The sequence below is a fragment of the Akebia trifoliata genome, chromosome 14, assembly GCF_017979445.1.
Source record: "Akebia trifoliata isolate Shusen 1 chromosome 14, ASM1797944v1, whole genome shotgun sequence".
Lineage (NCBI taxonomy): Eukaryota > Viridiplantae > Streptophyta > Magnoliopsida > Ranunculales > Lardizabalaceae > Akebia > Akebia trifoliata.
In genome coordinates, this window is record NC_141388.1 from 1,907,831 (window position 1) to 1,926,487 (window position 18,657).

The 18,657-nt window shown below is 42.9% G+C and overlaps 1 protein-coding gene and 1 pseudogene across 2 annotated transcripts; both read right to left on the reverse strand.

Annotated features, from left to right (window-relative positions):
* Window positions 1-568: 568 nt before the first annotated feature.
* On the reverse strand, window positions 569-7,715 carry LOC147385404 (uncharacterized; annotated as a pseudogene). Its single transcript, XR_015172289.1, has 14 exons — window positions 7,575-7,715; window positions 7,101-7,263; window positions 6,464-6,537; window positions 6,246-6,390; window positions 5,966-6,151; window positions 5,677-5,876; window positions 4,172-4,386; window positions 3,983-4,078; window positions 3,316-3,437; window positions 2,626-2,724; window positions 2,167-2,276; window positions 1,720-1,807; window positions 1,028-1,227; window positions 569-932 (listed from the first exon to the last, which is right to left on the reverse strand). The product of XR_015172289.1 is annotated as an uncharacterized LOC147385404 (transcript).
* Window positions 7,716-15,928: 8,213 nt separating this feature from the next.
* On the reverse strand, window positions 15,929-17,184 carry LOC147385405 (uncharacterized). Its single transcript, XM_086423149.1, has 2 exons — window positions 16,515-17,184; window positions 15,929-16,423 (listed from the first exon to the last, which is right to left on the reverse strand). The coding sequence occupies exons 1-2, from the start codon at window positions 17,139-17,141 to the stop codon at window positions 15,929-15,931; spliced, it is 1,122 nt and encodes a 373-aa protein (XP_086279275.1). The 5' UTR covers window positions 17,142-17,184.
* Window positions 17,185-18,657: the final 1,473 nt, after the last annotated feature.

Consider the following 18,657-nt stretch of genomic DNA (forward strand, 5'->3'; position numbering starts at 1 on the left):
AACTTCATCTGTTTGAACTTCCAATAAAAAAATGATAAAACAGTAGAATTGTTCTACTTTTATGTTCTGGATAATTTATTTTTCGTGAATATTTAAGATATCCCTGTATTTTCAAAGGGATGACGTGCGCCTTGACTGCAATCTTCTCTGGAAAACTAACAAAAAATGAATTAAATGCCCTCATCTTTAACCTTCAAACCACAAGAACAAATAGAATTTTTTGGGAAGATGAAGATGATGGATTTTTTCAGAAGAAAAAACATTAGGGGGCTTTTGGCAAGATTATAATTGTAAAAAACTAGTAAAATTGTTTGAGCATGTTACAATGCTTTGGAAAGTTGGGATTATAATTTGAGCCCAACCTTTATAATGTTTGAAGAGTGTTTTAACCTTTAATTGGGGTGTGATAGGTAATTTAAGAAATTGGGATGTTATAAGTAAAAGTTGGGGTGCCAATAGCAGCTCTCAAAATTAATTGTTTTGAAAATTTATTTCTTATGTGTTTTTGGTGTCATCGTTGCATATTATGTGAGAATATATAATTTTTAGATGAATAAGAAGATTATAGGAATGATTGAATGTGCCAAATACAAAATACAAAATACAAAAACAAAAACAAAAACAAAAAAGCAGGTGAAGCAAGTGAAGTACAACTTAACGAAAATTACAACCCAATATAACTTCTTCCCGAGAGGTGCTGTATTATTACAAAAAGTCATACTTGCGAGAGAGAAGCTGTATAAGAACCATTGGAGTACTTCAGGCGTCTTAAATAGGCAGACCGTAAGCAAGGTGAAACAATGGCTTCTGAAACACTAAAGGTATGACTGCTTTCTGGCAAGCTTTCCTTTGATTCCTTTTGAGCACCAGATTTTTGAATGACACTGTCAAGAGCAACATTTAGGCCGATTGAAATGGGTTCATTTGTAAAGCTGCAAAAGCACCAAAAAATCCGTAAGCCACATTGTGAATGAAAGTAGTCAAGAGTTTAAAATAGCATAGTTAGGTTCATGTTAAGACGATGTACCTTGCATCAAAGCTCCTCCCATCAGAGCCCATCGATGCACATATTCCACAAATAATCCATGGTGAAAGAACTGTGTCCTTGATCTCAATACTATAGCAAACACCAGCTGACAACTCCTGACCGGATTCACAGTCTTCCAAATAAGATCCTCTTGAAAGGAAAGGAACAGCACTGGCTTTTTTCATTGCCTTGCATTTAACCTACAAATGACAAACAAAAGGGATTACCTAAACGAAAGTAGGAAGGAATATCATGCAATTAATAAACTATTCACCAAAAAAAAGGGATTAAGAGTTTGTTGTAATCTGGGGCTTAGACCCATAGCTCAGTTGATTTGACACATTGCAAAGCAACTTTGAGGTTGTGGTTCAAGAGCAGCTTACCCATTAAAAAGAGAGAGTTTGTTGTAATCTGAGTTTAGGAGAACCTAAATCAACTCACAATTGTTCAATTTGAATTAAAAGTTGGTTTTTGCCTACCCCAGATACTTGGGATGAGGCTTTGACAAGGATCATAAATCAAAGTTGAGTTTTTCTAGTGTCTAATCAATCTTTTGAAGACTACCCAAAAATTAACCCAAATTGCTGATTAATGCTATACGGAACAAATACTTCCCATTTCCAGAAAATTTATTTAAATTTTTTTTGGCATATTATTACTTTTAGCAACATTTCATATTTAAATATACCCACCTCTGGAGTAGAAAATGATGCATTTTGGAATGGCACTGGCGAATACAGAATAGGAAGATCCACACCAGTCAACGAACTTAAGAAAGACCTGATAACAGCCATGAAAACAGGAAACTGAGATCCATTAACGATATAATTTATAGATGCTAGAACCATCTTACTAGATAGTTTAGTATCTGTAATCAGTACATGGGTTTAAGTCTCGTCGGAGACCGAGACAACTCATCCGATACGTCTCAGTATAGTCCACCAACAAGACAGATAGACAAGTCAAACAAGATATAAAATCATGGTTTATTTTTCTCATTGTTGAACAAGACAACTCAAACGTATCGGAAAACTTGTCTGAGCCGACTTGGTCTCGTTCATGGACGAGACAGGACATCAAAACAAGTTTTAAAACCAAATCAGCATAACTTGAGATACATTTATTGATTATGTATTTACCTTTAATTTAATAGAAAATCATATAATCCATGTACATTTTCATTTCCACTGAATAACATTAGGGACTGGGGGCTGTTATCCACATCAGATATGGATCCTAGACAACTGGCCTGCTTCAAATTATAAAGAAAAAATGCAAATCCATCAGAAAGCACAAACCAACTTCATTAGTGACATAACAAAGCCCTAGATAAGATGTACAAAATAATGAGGAATAATCAAGAGCAAGAAGATGGCCCTTGTGATACCAATTTGTATTCTACCACGACCACCATTACTATTTTTTAAAACATGATCATGCCCCAAAGGACGGGTCATGGACAATCTTTTCCAATCTTGGATGCTCCACATGCGTGCCAGAGGCAGAACGGCTTCTTCCAATCACTTGCCCTGGCTTGAGAACCTATCATAGCTATGTAAAGGAAAAAAAGTTAAAGGGTAATAAGCTGAGAGGAAGACCTGGCCCAGGTTACGTTTAATCTCCGACAGTTCAACCAGATCTTCTGCAGTAGCTTGTTCAGCTTCAGAATGGCAAAGCGGCATGGAGAAAGATATGTCCTAGATTGCATATTCACAGGAAGAATGAGATCATCAGGTAACAAAATGGAGAAGATAAAGAATAAAACAGAACAAAAAATAAGAGCCCCCAACGGGACCTTTCAAGTGAAATTATTAGATGCAGGATCAGGTTAGTCTACTTCATACATCTATAATTTTATACTTGAATTAAGTATTATAATAGAGTAAAAATAGTATCCAAGAGAAATTTTTCTTTCAAGAAATGAATCTACTTGACAACCCATACAACAAAAAGTCACACCCAAAACAAACTTCCAAATAGGAAAAGAATGTAATAGAATACAACAATTAATATTGAAGAAAGTTTTCCTTTATATTTAACAACCCATACTGTAAAAAAAATGCCAAAAACAAAATTCAAATAGAAAGAGAATAAAACAGAATACAGCAATAGTAAGAAGGACCACTTAGCCAAGTGGTAAGACCTTGTGGAGGTTGTTCCCAAGGTCTTAGGTTCAAGCCCCTTCTTATACTAAATGCTAAATGTTAACCACTAACCCTACCAAGCAAAAAAAAAAAATTGTGTAGCACTCAACAAAAAGCTTAAAAGACGGATACCGTATTTCTTACCTGTTCTCTTAGCAAGGATCGTAAACCTCTTGTGGATTGGGAAACATAAGCATTGCACGATCGTTTTGTTTCCCTCAAGCAGTCACTACCGGTAAACATCACCACAAACTGTGATGTGCATACTGGAAAAAAAAAAACACGAAATGTTTCAGCTAAAACATTCCAATAAGAACTAGAACATAATGGAACTAAATCAGAAATCAGGAAGAAAAGACAACATCTAACCAAAAACCCTTGATTTTTATCCCCAAAACTTGTCATATGCAACCTCTAGATAAAATTGTTACCCTCATCTTTAAACTTGAGATTCTATCTCATTCAACCTTCAAACATTAAGAACAAAACAAGATTTTCGGAGAACAATGATGGAATTATAGGTGCGTACCAGTGTGAAAAAGTGACATATTTGACAAAAATAGTTTATAGTTCTAAGGGTCTTCTTCTTTTTTGCAATATTTATCACTTGATTTTTTTTTTATGAATGATTCATTCCATTCAGTGAATGTTTTGGTTTTTTCCTTAACCGAAACATTGCTCTGAAACAAAATTTTAAACCTTCCTAGCTAGTTCCAGATGAAACTTGGTTTCCAGAAAACCCCGGTTGAGTATTCTTTACTACATGGATATGCTAAAAGAAAATTGCTTTAACATGAGGTAAGATGATTACCATAGAATAAGTTGCAGGTGTTCTTTCGAAGCATGTAGTAAAGACTCCGTAATGAATCTTCCCATGCCAGCTGCCGTTTCGATAAGAAATCCATTTCTACAAATACCGGTCATTTTGTAGAGCTCATTCAGTGATAAATGACGTAATAAACTTAAGTGCTATATTATTTAACAGGTTTAGCAGACAAACCTCCTTGTGCAGCAGACAAAGTCAATGCTGATATGACAGAAGGTGGTAGAGAAGATTGTGGGTACACCCATGAATGTAAAGCTTTAGAAAACAAGATTGCTGCTGTTGAATTTATTCCTGGAGAGTGAAAAATATTCTGTTTTCCAGAACAGCCAAATTGAGATGTGAACTGGGTCGTGTAATTGTGATTACTACTAGTGGTTAACCTATGGCACCTAGAAAATGCAAAGAAACTTTTAGTTAATTAGCTAACCTCGATGCCACCCAACAACATGAAGGTAACATTAACAAAGGGAGATAACATACCATGCCCCTAAACTTAAAGAGGGTAAGTTCAAATCAAACTATTAACTTATGATAGTTGAGCATCCATATAGAGCAAACAATCTTATAATTGTGATAATTGCCAGTGCACTGGAAATGATAATCACATAATCGATGTATCCCGAGAACCCCTGCTCAGCCAAGAGTGTAACTTCTTATGTTTAGGACCATTTGGCTGCAGTTCTAAAAGTAAATTTTGGAAGTTTATAAGCCTTTAGAAAACATAGATTCCCTGTTGCAGATAATCTTTTTCAAGTGTAGAAGAGAGATGCCAGACTATACCGGAATGCACTTTATCACTATCATTACAAATTTGGTAGAACTTTCATTTTTCCAACTCGAAACAAGAAGGGATGGAGTAAAAGTTTATATGAGAGGAGCTGCTCATTCCCAATCATGCCAGAGGAAAATTTTCTTCAGACCCACACACAGAAACACAAACATCTGATCAAAGTAGTACATCCATAATAAAATTGAAGAAAGACTTTGTACTCTCAACCCCCCCTAACGCTGTGCTATCAAATGCACATTATATTTATTTACTATTTTATAGAAGAAGAGAAGACATAGATAGTTCACATCCCCCTTCCTAACGATATTCATGCACTCACCAAAATCTGCTCTCAATTTGCACAACTTGCCTCAACAATGTCTTTTCTAAACTGTATTTTTAGAAAATATTAAAAAGAAATAAGTCTAACTAATTACTTAATGAAAACTAAATGAACTGGTGAAGGTGAACGTGCTTCCTTTTTATTTTGACGAGGGCACTCATCGAAATGAAAATTGGAGGGAAGGTACTACCAAACAATTTTTGCATAATTTTTCTCCCTGGTCATCAATCTTCACCCATAAAGAAGAAATTTTTTAAACAACTTGATGAGTGTGCAAGAGGTGTATAAATAACTTCCAACATTATGACAAGTGTTCGAGAGAGAACAGTTCCAAGAATCCATGATTTCTGCTTCTTCACATTCATTGGCACATGCATACATACGTACTTCTAAGTCTTAGACTGCCATCTAAGCACGTCTAACATGAACAGCTATGATACTGAAGTAAAATTCGTATACTTAAAAAGAATACCAATATCCGAACGAATCAGAAGAATCCTATCACAATACCTTATGTGATGACTGAAATTAATACATAAATATTGCAAGAAGAACCAGTGAACTCACCAATTCATGGAGGAAGAAGAGACCAATCGCATAGTAGTTTTCAGTGTAAAATCCAGAGGAATCTTATTACCGGGAATATGAAATTCAGAAGAGAAATTGCCTGAATAGACAGATGGAAGATCACCAAATCTTTCAGAAGAATCCACAGGCGAGCGAGTGATGGAAATAGATTGACGAGCACCTAGTCTTTTTAGCACTTCCTGTAACACACACCAAAAACCTATTATTCAAATGTACATATTTCTTGATCGATTAAACAACATACGGGAAGCTGGTAAAATGAAATTACCATATCCATACTGGGTGGACCCAATGACCTCTCATTGCCTAAAGAAAGCTCAGCAACACTGCGAAATGTGCTTTGACTACATTTTTCAGTCATTTGACATGTCTGCACTAAACTATCTTCGGCATTCAAATTAGAGGTAACAGAAGGGTTCTTCGGACTGCTAGTTTGCTCACTTGAAAAATTATTCTGCTTGCAATGAAAAGGTATATTAATATGATCTAAGCTAAATTCTCATCGGCAACTGAGAAGTTTGAATGATTTAGAAAGGAAATGTACTGACCTTAGCCTTTTCTTTTTCATGAAGCATTCTAAACCTATCACTCGATTTTCTGACAGGATATACTTCATTGACACGGGTATCAATGTATCTTGGATTCTTCGACGACTCTGGCTTCTTAATCCCACGAAACATCCCCCCAGTGTTCCTGAGAGAACAAATACTGGTACTCAATGACATATAAATTAAAGAAACATAAAGAACGGTAAAACAAAGCTTACTTCTCAGAACCGAGCAAAGCAGCCGATGATTCATCTACGAGTGCTGCACAATTCTTTCTCTTTAACTGCTCTTCCTGCCATACATGCACACCAACATGAAAGAGGGATTTTTTTTTTTGGTACCGTAAATTGTTAATTGATCATGCAAAATGCTTCTAAAATGAATTTAATTGAATTATTGATTGTCCTTGTTAAATAAGTGAGGCAGATTTTACCTCGACGCATATATCTTTTAAAACCATGACCAAGCGAAATGTTAAGACCATCTAACATCAGGAGGGGTGGAAATTTCACAACTATAAAATGGACTATCTTTCTAAAAAAAATGGCATTTTGGAAGCAAGAGTTCACAAATATCTATTAATTACAACTAAATAAATAAAAGGTTCTCATTTCCCATGATACATTGAAAACATTTATACCAGGAAAAGATTTACAAACCAATAGAATGCAACAAGTATAGTGTAAACTGCATTATTGAGTGATTAAACAATTACAATAAATCATTAGAACAAAACAAGGGGAAAACGATCCAATCACATGAGATAGGCATGAATCAGTGTCTTCTATCTGTATTTAGTGATTAAAGTTACAACTTTGTAGAAAGTAGGACAAGAATATGGATTCGTAAACTTACTCGCAATTCCGAGGGTGTTTTCCTTTTCATTGTAGCACCAGATTGAAGTTTCGAAGCACTTCTCCCGAAAGGAAGAGAATTGGAGGACATTGAACCAGGAACAGCAACCTTTGCCATATTTGTATTCTAAAACCACATACTCCTTCTATGAAATTTCCTTCTCCTGCAATTTTTTCCCTCATTTATAAGTGAAATAACATTGGATTGTTAAAAAAAAAAAAAATTAGCTTGAAACCCATTGCTTATCTACGTGTGCTCTGATTCAATTTCTTCCAAAACACGATAATCAAAGCTTAGGCATTTCTATTGTGGATGATCTTTTTTCCTCTTCAAACTAATTAAAACACAAGGAATCCATGAAAACAGTTCGAATTCAGGAATCGATACAACAAATTTTGGGGGGAAAATACGCAGATGTAATCGCTGATTGAAGATTGAACATATTGTAAAATTGTTTAGATGAGAACAACGAACCTGCTAAAAATCCCTAATTTCTGCAACATTTACTGAAATCTCTTGAAGAGAGGAGAAGAATGGTGGTCCAGTTTTAAATTGAAAGATCTTTTGGTTTCCCTCCCCTGGATTTTGCCGTTAGTCTAAACGTTAACGTCCGTTTCATTTGATATTTTTATTAATTTTGACATACATCCCCAGGGTTTAGTATTTATTTGAGAAAACCCTAGATTTGAAAACTGACAATATAGTCCCTGACTCCAGACCGGTCTTCTAAGAGCCTCACTTAATCAAGATAACCTTGACTCCTATGGTAAAATTTGTGTCCTTTTTTTTGTGTGTGTGGGTGTGGGTGGGGGTGCCAAAGGGGCCAATTCGAGTTTGGTTCATAATTTATTTTGAACCCAAACCATTATATTTTGGGATTTCGATTTTTGTCAACGTCAATTCTAAACTACGTGGAATTGGAACCACAATTTTTATTTTATTGAATCAAATGAGAGAAAAAAAAAAAAACTTGAATCATTAAAAAAATGATTTTTTTATCAAAACGTTTACACATTATTTACAAGAAAAAATTACTTCATTATAATTTATTATACTAGATATATAAATTAATAATCCTTCAAAAATTAAAATTCATCTTAATTACAATTAATAATGTATTATAAGAGATTGTCGATTTTAAACTTGAATACATAGTTTATATACAAAATTAAAGAAGTTTATATACTATATGTATTAATTATTAAAGGAATGAGCTCTTGTGACTCGTGAGAAAACACACGATTCCAATCATTTAGGCTCAAAATTCAATAATTAAGATTTATGCCTAGATAACACATATCTTAAATTTATTTGTCAAAAAGACAAATCTCGATCATTAGATTTCATTTCATGTTTAAAAATAGGGATTATGTGTCTATTCTCCATGAGTCAAGGGAGCTTGGCCCATTTTAAAAAACATTAAAATATTAAATCATTTTAAAGGAAAATGAAAAAATAAATCTGTTTCAAGTACCTTTAGGTATCCATCAAATAAAATCTAACGGTTTTAGTTTCAATAAATTTGGTTTTATTACAACCCTAATCAATTTTAATAAAAAATGAATCAAAACCCAAGATTTTCAATTTCAATTCTAGTTGATTTCTAGTTAAATGGGTTCTCGTTGACATTCCTAACTTAATTTGTGCTAAATTAATTTGTTGAAATCAAAACAACACCCTTTTAATATATTTCAATATTATAATGAGATAAGTATTTGATAGTATTATTATATTATTTTAAATGTAAAAGTGGGTGAAGTTTTGGTCATCCACATTTCAATGTCAACAGTCACTTGCAGAGAGGAATGGTAGATGTAGTCAAATTTTTTCTTTCAAAAATGCCTCCACATTACTTCTAAATTCTAATCACAAACATGATTTTAAAATTTGTTCTTACGTCCTGTACATGAAGATCGAATCGTCTCAAATGAGTTTTTTGATATATTTAAGTCATCTTATCTCATTTAATAATAAGAAAAATAAATCGTACTTGCTAATCTCATAAAAAATATTTGATTTATCTATTCGTCGTGAACGATATTGAGATGTATCAGACGAATCGCCTCGGTCCCGAACGAGAATTAACACTACTTATTTAGGTCAAATCGAATAAATTTGTAAACGCGTGACTTCTGTGGGGGGAAATTCTTGAGCACCGACACGTGGCTCGGATAAAGGGCCAAGGATAATGATTTTGAGGTCGGACAAAGACTTTTGTTCGGTTTATTAACTCCGACGAATGCATGTATTCCAAGCTCGGAGCTGTGCCATCAGCTCGTAGGTCGGTATGACAGGTCTGACAGATAAGCCTGCAATAGACAGCCAGTTCTAACCACCCACGTCATGTCAGACCAAATCTGACTTTCTCAGAAGCGATAGGGCAGTTGCAACAACTCCTGCAGCTGACATGTCAGAGAGTAGGCTAACTACCCCAGGTCACCTCAAGGGGTGGCACAGAAAACGATCAAGTTGAACACCTATATAAGGAAGAAACTATGAGTAAAAGAGGTTGGAATTCTTCTTCTCTAAGCACATTACACTGATCAATTTGGCTAACTTGATCGTCGGAGTGGGCTGTTTTGCAGGTCCCCCCGAGCTTAAAGAGAAGGAAAGTGTAGAGCCATTTCGTGCATCTACAATTTGGCGCCGTCCGTGGGAAACTTACAAGGAGAAAAACGACCAATATGGGAAGAGCTAGAGGCGAAAATCGTGGAGAGCCATCAAATCCACTACCAGCAGACTCGCTCCCAAACGCGCCGGATCCAATGCTAGCAATGTACAACTTACTCACAGAGATGAGAGAAGAAATGCGCAGGGGGTTGGAGAAACAAAATGATAAGATAGTGAAAATAAGAAGGGAAAACGAAGAGCTCAGGCAAAGGTTAGGCGAGCGTGCGGAGACCGAGGAAGGCCCAGGGGCAGAGCAGAGTAGCGACCGTCCTGTTCAAGCGGCAAGAACGGAGGTAGATTGGACTGAAGATTCAGCAGCAGTAAAAACGCAGCAGGGAAGCTCCGAAGTTAAAGAAACCATGACGAGGAAGGAGGTGGAGGAGATGCTCAAAAGGAGGGATGAGGAATTCGCGCGAGGAAAGGATCCCGCGCAAAAGGTACGGAACGCAATTCGGGAACTCAAAGGGACACCATTCTCGCAGGCGATAATGAAGTCAGAACCACCCAGGTCGTTCCACATGCCAAAGTTTGAAACTTATGACGGGACGCGAGATCCCATGGACCATATACTGCACTACAGAAGTCAAATGGTGCTGTACTAAAATGATGATCCGTTGCTCTGCAAGCTGTTTCCGTCAACCTTGAGGCTCGGGGCCATGATTGGTTTCCAGGCCTTACCAGCTGGGTCCATTACGAACTTTTCCGAACTGGAAGAAACGTTCGTTGGGCAGTTCGTGCACCTGCGAAGGAAGAAGGTCGGAGTTAACACTCTATTTAACCTTCGACAGGAGCCCGGGGAGAGTATTAGGTCGTTCGTAACCCGTTTTCGAACGAGAGCCCTGGACGTAGAGGGCATAGACGAGGCCACAGCATGCGCGGCGTGCATCGCTGCGGTGATCCCGGGAACACGGTTGCATGAGTCCTTGATCAAGTCTGATCCTACTCGTCTAGAAGATTTGTATGCGAAGGTGGAAAAGTACATCCTGGTGGAAGAATCTGTGAAGGGCAAGAAGAAGAGCACCCAGACAGTGGCTAACAGTGAAGGAGGAGTAGACGCTTCAAAGGTACCGACCCACCCCGGAGTGGAGGAAGTAAGAAAAGGCGGAGAGATTCGAACGAGCAGTCGTGGTGGAAAAGAGGCCGGGTGTATACCCCGCTCAACGAAAAACTATCCGTGATACTAAGGCGCATAAGGGGGGAGCCCGATTTCGTTCAGCCGCCACGGGGGTATAAGGGGAAACCCGGAAAACCATTCTGCGAGTATCATGAGGCTGAGGATCACCCTACTGAGGACTGCTACAGGCTGCGCCATATCGTCCAGGATATGATCGATGCAGGGAAGCTCAAAGGTTATGTTTCCGCGGGAGGAAGGAGAAGTGGGGAGACTACCGAGAGAGCTGAGCGAAAGCCCGAGCAAAGAAGGCCAGCTAAAGGAGGGCGTCAAGAGACGGAAGAGCACAGGATAATTCATACCATCACAGGATTATTAGGGGCCGAAGTGCCATCTAGGCGTGAGATTCGGGATAAGGTAAAAAAAATCCGACATATGGTCGAGGTTAACAGTGTGGCGTCAGGAGTACGGGTAGTTGGAACGACAAACCACGGAGCAGATCCCCGGGCAATCGTATTCACAGAAAGTGACCTAAGGGGGACGGCAGGGCCCCATCAGGACGCGTTAGTAATCGCGCTTCCAGTGGGAAACGTCGAGCTCCGAAGAATACTCGTGGATTCGGGGAGCGCGGTGGACATTCTCTTCCTAAGCGCGGCTAAGAGAATGGGGGTTTCAGGAAGTTTGGAGCCAACGCCGACCCTCGTCTATGGGTTCAACGGCGCCGCTAGCAGCTCGGTAGGAGAAATCACACTCCCGATCTCAGCAGGGTCTAAAGTGGTAATGACAAGATTTGTGGTAATAGATGCAGACTCGGCTTATAACGCGATCTTGGGCCGGAGATGGATACACGAAATGAAAGCAGTCCCGTCAACCTATCATCAAGTTATTCGTTTCCCAGGTAAGGAAGGAATAATGGAAATCAGGGGAGATCAGGAGATGGCGCAGAGGTGTTTTCACCTAGCTTTGAAGCAAGACCGAGGCCCCGAGGCCGCCCCACCGAAGAAGAGAAAGGCAACTCCAACTGTTAATGAATCCTTGTAGCAATTACAGAAGCAGCCGCTGCGCGAGCAGCGAGTAACAGTTGAGGAAGTCGAAGCTGTGGATCTCGGGGGCGATGGAGGACAGATAGTTAGTGTTGGTACCACGATGTTGCAGGAGGAGAGGGCAGCGCTACTCCAACTTCTGAGGGCAAACAAGGATGTATTCGCATGGTCATTGGAGGACATGCCTGGGATAGACCCGTCGGTGGCGTGCCATAGATTAAATGTTGATGAAAGCTTCCGACCTATTAGGCAGAAGCCACGGAGGCTGTCGCCGCGCCTCAGGCAGGGGGTGAATGAGGAAATCGAAAAGCTTTTGAAGGCCGGGTTTATCAGGGAAGTAGAGTACCCAGAATGGATAGCGAACATAGTAGCAGTGCCGAAGAAGGATGGAAGGGTGAGAGTGTGCATCGACTTCATGAACCTGAATAAGGCGTGCCCAAAGGATAGCTTCCCGCTGCCAAGGATTGATAGGTTAGTCGATGCCACTGCTGGACATGAGAGAATGTCGTTTATGGACGGATATTCGGGGTATAACCAGATCCCCCTAGCAGTGGAAGACCAGGAACGGACATCATTCATTACCGAGCAAGGGCTGTTCTGTTTTAAAGTCATGCCGTTCAGTTTGAGAAATGCCGGGGCAACCTACCAAAGACTCGTGACAAAAATGTTCGAAGGATTGATCGGGAAGATTATGGAGGTATATATCGACGATCTGTTGGTAAAAAGCAAGAGAGCGGGAGACCATCTGGCAGACCTTAAGCAAACATTTGATCGGTTGAAGAGTTTCAAAATGAAGTTGAATCCGAAGAAGTGTGTCTTCGCCGTTTCCTCTGGGAAATTCCTCGGGCACGTTATCACCAGGAGAGGGATCGAGGCAAACCCAGACCAGATCCGGGAGTTGGTAGAGATGCCGAGCCCCGCTAACCAAAAGCAGGTGCAGAAGTTGGCAGGGAGAATAGCTGCGCTAAACAGGTTTATCTCCAGGGTATCCGATCGATGCCACCCGCTCTTCGCGTTATTACAGAAGGAGAAGAATTTTGCATGGAGTACGGAGTGCGAGGTAGCCTTTAGCGACCTAAAGAGGTATTTGGGGCAGCCACCGATCCTTAGCTCTCCGGAAGAAGGAGAGGAGCTGGGGATTTATCTGGCGACCAGTCCATCATCGGTAAGCTCCGTTCTCTTTAAAGTTGAAATGGGACGGGAATATCCTATTTATTACGTTAGCAAAACGTTGGGCGTATCGGAGGTTAAATACACCAGGACGGAGAAGGTGGGATTGTCGCTCGTTTACTCGGCACACAAGCTCAGGCCCTACTTCCTTTCCCACCGCATACGGGTTGTGACGGACACCCCGCTGAAAGAGATGATGCACAGATCCGAAAAGTCAAGGAGGATGGCGAGGTGGGCTGTAATCCTCGGAGAGTACGACTTACAATTTGAGTCCCGGACAGCAATAAAGGGGCAGGTATTGGCAGATTTCCTTGCGGATTTCCCGGTTGAGGATCCGATCTGGGAAGAGTTGGAAAATGAAGACGAAGGGACGGAAGAAGTGGAGCTATGGGACAAGCAGGCAGGATGGAGAATTTTTGTCGATGGATCGTCAAACTACTCAGGCTCGGGGGTGGGAATAGTAATTGTAACACTGAGCAATGATAGATTGGAAAAGGTCATCAAACTCGGGTATGGGGCATCAAATAACGAAGCAGAGTACGAGGCAGTCATCCACGGGCTAAGAATGGCGAGCGAGTTGAAAATCGGCCGGGTAAAACTATGCACCGACTCCCAACTTATAGCCAACCAATGCAACGGGAAATTTGAAGCGAAGGATGAACGCATGGCGAGATACCTGATCTCAGTTAAACGAGAGATTGAGAAGTTCGACCAAGTGGAGATATGCCAGATTCCCAGGGATGAGAACAGGCATGCAGATTCATTGGCATACATTGCCTCAATGCTAGGGGAGACGGAGGGACGGTCTTTACCTGTGGAATACCTGCCTAAAGCAAGCATCGAACATGTGGAAGGGAGTGCGCACAGGTCGATATAACGCTCGTCGGGATGGATAAAGAATTTACTCGGTATCTGCGTTCAAGGTACTGCCAGAAGACAGAGGGGAGGCCAGAAAGTTACTTCGGCAGGTCAGCAAGTACACTCTCGTTGGGGAGGAGTTGTATAGAATGTCCTTCGGGGGGCCACTTCTTAAGTGCCTTACTAAAGAAGAGTCCGAGCTCATAATGGCGGAAATCCACGAGGGAATCTGTGGCAATCATTCGGGAGGACGGTCGCTCGCCAATAAGGTTATCAGTCAGGGCTATTTCTGGCCGAGGATGCAGGAAGACTGTAAGAGGTATGTGAGGACCTGCGATCAATGCCAAAAACATGCTCCCATGCATCTGCAGCCAGCCAGTGAACTCCATCCTATGAAATCACCCTGGCCGTTCTCAATATGGGGAATGGACATTGTGGGACCTCTGCCTCGGGGAAAGGGGGGCAAGCTATTCATCCTAGTAGCCACGGATTATTTTACTAAATGGGTGGAAGATGTTCCCCTTACACGGATTCGGGAGGAAGAAGTTATCAAATTCACGTGGGAGCACATCATAACGCGATTCGGGATCCCTTATGCGTTGATCTCTGACAATGGAACTCAGTTTAAGGGCAACCGCGTGCAATCGTACTTCAAGGAATACGGAATCCGTTCTCTGCAATCGTCGCCAAGATATCCACAGGGAAATGGCCAAGCTGAAGCATCAAACAAGACAATCCTCGCGAACTTGAAGAAGAAGCTGGAGGAACACAAGGGAAGATGGGTAGACGAGCTACACAGCGTCTTATGGGCATACCGGACCACGGCAAGAAGGGCGACAGGTTTCACTCCGTTCGTACTAGCCTATGGAACAGAAGCTGTCATTCCTACCGAGATACAGATTCCTACAACAAGGACGCTGGTGGCCGAGACAGAATTCAACGACGAAATGGTGGCTCGGAATTTGGATTGGTTGGATGAGACGCGGGAAAGGGTCATAGAGAGGTTGGCACGGTACCAACAGGTGTTGAAGAGATCTTATGACCGGAAGGTACGTTGCAGAGAGTTTCAAAGTCGGAGATATGGTGTTACGAAAGGTATTTTCAAATACCAAGGAAATTAATAGTGGGAAGCTCGGCTGCAACTGGGAAGGACCGTATATTGTGCGAAAAGTCGGGGAAAGCGGCGCTTACTACTTGGAGACTCCGACCGGTGAGGAGATTCAATCACCATGGAATGTATTCAATTTAAAGAAATATTATCAATAAAGCCATCTTTGTGCCTATGCCTGCTGTTCAAGGAAAAGCCTCGGCCCCTCCATAGGAGCCGAGCCCAACTGAGGAGTTGGTCGGAAGGGGAAGCCTTGGTCCCACCACGGGGACCAAGCCCAACTGAGGAGTTGGACAAGGAAAAGCCTCGGCCCCTCCATAGGAGCCGAGCCCAACTGAGGAGTTGGTCGGAAGGGGAAGCCTTGGTCCCACCACGGGGACCAAGCCCAACTGAGGAGTTGGACAAGGAAAAGCCTCGGCCCCACCATTGGAGCCGAGCCCAACTGAGGAGTTGGTCGGAAGGGGAAGCCTTGGTCCCACCACGGGGACCAAGCCCAACTGAGGAGTTGGACAAGGAAAAGCCTCGGCCCCACCATTGGAGCCGAGCCCAACTGAGGAGTTGGTCGGAAGGGTAAGCCTTGGTCCCACTACGGGGACCAAGCCCAACTGAAGAGTCGGACTAAGGGGAAGCCACGGCCCCTCAACAGGTGCCGGACCTAGCAAAGGAATTCGTTCGGAACTAAAAACCTGACTAAGGAGGTGTGTAGAGTTAAATATTTCGGGGTTCCCTAAACAATAAGCCTCAGCATAAAAGCAGAAAAGAGAAAGCAAAGAGGGAGGTACAAGAATCGATAAAAAAAATATATTTATATATTTCCATTTGAATTACATATAAAGTTACAAAATTGTGCCAACAAAAACAAGAAAAACTATTCGTTCGCTACAATCGCTACCACGGCATCTTCGGGGGCTTGGATGTCCACTGGTGCAACTGGGGCTTCAGGAATCGGCTCGGGAGCAGCAGTTGGTGTGGCTTCCGGGGTCACCTCCGGCCTCTTTGCAGCGGCCTCGGCTTTCCTTAGCTTCGCCTTCAGCTTATTATAAGCCGTCTCCCAGGCCTCCTCTGAAGAATCCAGCTGGGCTTGGAGGGAGTTGAGCTGATCTTGGAGTGCTCTCTCCTGCTCTACCTCCTTCGCCTTCACCAGTTCTTCTAGGGAAGAGATCTTCCCCTCCGCCAGAGCTAGCTTGTCTTTATTCTGCTCCAACTCGGATAGTGCGCTATCCAAGCTTAATTGGAGTTTCTGGGAATTGGCCGCAGTCGCATCCCTTTCAGCCTGTAACTGAAGGAGGCGACCTTCCGTGGACCTAAGGCTGTCCACGGAAGCGTCTCGGGATTCCACGAGCTTGGCCACGGCGTGTTGCACCTGATAAGGAGAAAGAAAAGGGTTAGTCGGAGGGACAAACCGGAAATAGGGGTCGAACCAAGGGAAATAAAAGGCAAATATGAAGGCTTACCACCGCCAGAGCTCGGAATGCGTCGTTCGAGAATTTTGCCGAATCACCGGCAAAACTCTTGCGGACTTTCTCCACGTCCCGCGGTAAAGCGGAAGCATCGAAGATCGCCCGTGCTATGGCTGGGTCGGACAAGGCTGAATCTTTGTCCGACACCGGCCTGCCCCTGACCGAGGGTTGAACTACCCAGGGGGTAGGAGGCACGACCCCCCTCTGCACCGATCCAGCCGAGGACGCCTGCGATGGCTCGGCTGGATGGCAGGTCTCCTCTAGAACTTGAGGAGGGGGCAGTTGGAGCACCGGGGCTGGAGAACGGGGCCCCCTCCTCAGCCTCTTTAGAAGAGGTTGATGGTCTTCCTCTTCCTCCTCTCCAGGATCAGCGTGCCTCACCCCGGGAGTTACCGCTGGTATTACTGGGAGGACCACAGCAACTTCCTCCTCCTCAGAGTCGGAGGCGAGGACTGGTGGGGGACGCTTAGATTGCAGTGCCATTTCTGCTGGGCGGATTGACGGAGGTAGAAAGGCCGTAACTTGATTGTACAAGTCGGGGTTGGAGAAGAGGTGGGTGATCACCACGGAGTCTCCCGGAAACTTGTCTTTGGCCGGGCCTGCATAGGTCGGACGACGCATAGTTAGTCTCTAGGCAAGAGAATAAAGGAGAACAAGAGGAGAAACATTAGTAGCACTCACCATGGGTGTTGAAGAAGGAATAGGCCAGGGAGGGAAGCTCGTCATCTTGGGCGTACTCCCACTGACCAGACAACTGAATGGGGAATAAAAACACTCCTTGTCCGAGTCAGGTAACTCGACCAAGGAAGGCTTCCCTCTCCTCTTCGATAGATAGAAGAAGCCCGGCCTATTCGGGCACTTCTTCAGAACGAATTGGGCCCTGATATCCCAGAGCCCTAGCTGGAGGCCGTCCTCCAGCCTATTGTTCATATGCTCGAAGGCACTAATAAGTCGGAAGAAATTTCCGCTCATTTGCCCAGGTGCCCTCCGGTAAAAATTCAGAACCTCCCGAGTCAGCCTACTCAAAGGGACTCGGAGGCCTGCTCTAAATTGCCCCCAGTATACCACCGTGGTACCTGGAGGGCCTTCCCTGAGCTGCATAGCCTCGTCCACATAGGACAGGCCCACACTAGCAGGGACACCAAAGGTGCCCCTAACCACCTCCAATGGAGGACAGGCAGGGGAATAAGATTTCCCCTTGGCCATGAGGGTGGGGTGACAGAGGAATGAAAGGAAAAACTAGAGGAGAGGGGTGGCCTTGACTCTGTTACCTTTTCTTCAATTTCCTCTTCGAAGGGAGCTGGTTACAGAGTAGCTGATGACTGGATGGCACGGCGAAGGCGCGGCGGAGGCACTGGCAAAGACAGGAAGCGCGCGAGGGGGCAAACGGGCAGAGTAACAACAGGGAGAGTGAAAGTGAAAATGAAAATAAGAAGTAAGGGGGATATTTATAGGCAAGGAGAGCCTCGAGATGCGCGTTTAGGATCAACGGACAGGGATTTCTCAGGACAATAATGAGGCATTAAACGCTGAGAAACCCAATATGACCGTTCGCCCCACTACACGCGAATCGAGCCATTCCCCGGACGCCACGTGTCCCCCATGCAATAATTGCGCCGTCTAAACCAACCGACCGCCACCCTCGAAAAACGAAAAGGCTAAGTAACGATTCGCCGTAGAGATATCATTAATCTTAACTCAGACCCTATGAGAGGCATCCACGTGTCAGTTTCCCAATTAATTATTAGTATTCCCGAGTGCCCGATCATGCTGCCCGAGCCCTCGGGAGGGGGTATTGTGGGGGGAAATTCTTGAGCACCGACACGTGGCTCGGATAAAGGGCCAAGGATAATGATTTTGAGGTCGGACAAAGACTTTTGTTCGGTTTATTAACTCCGACGAATGCATGTATTCCAAGCTCGGAGCTGTGCCATCAGCTCGTAGGTCGGTATGACAGGTCTGACAGATAAGCCTGCAATAGACAGCCAGTTCTAACCACCCACGTCATGTCAGACCAAATCTGACTTTCTCAGAAGCGATAGGGCAGTTGCAACAACTCCTGCAGCTGACATGTCAGAGAGTAGGCTAACTACCCCAGGTCACCTCAAGGGGTGGCACAGAAAAAAACGATCAAGTT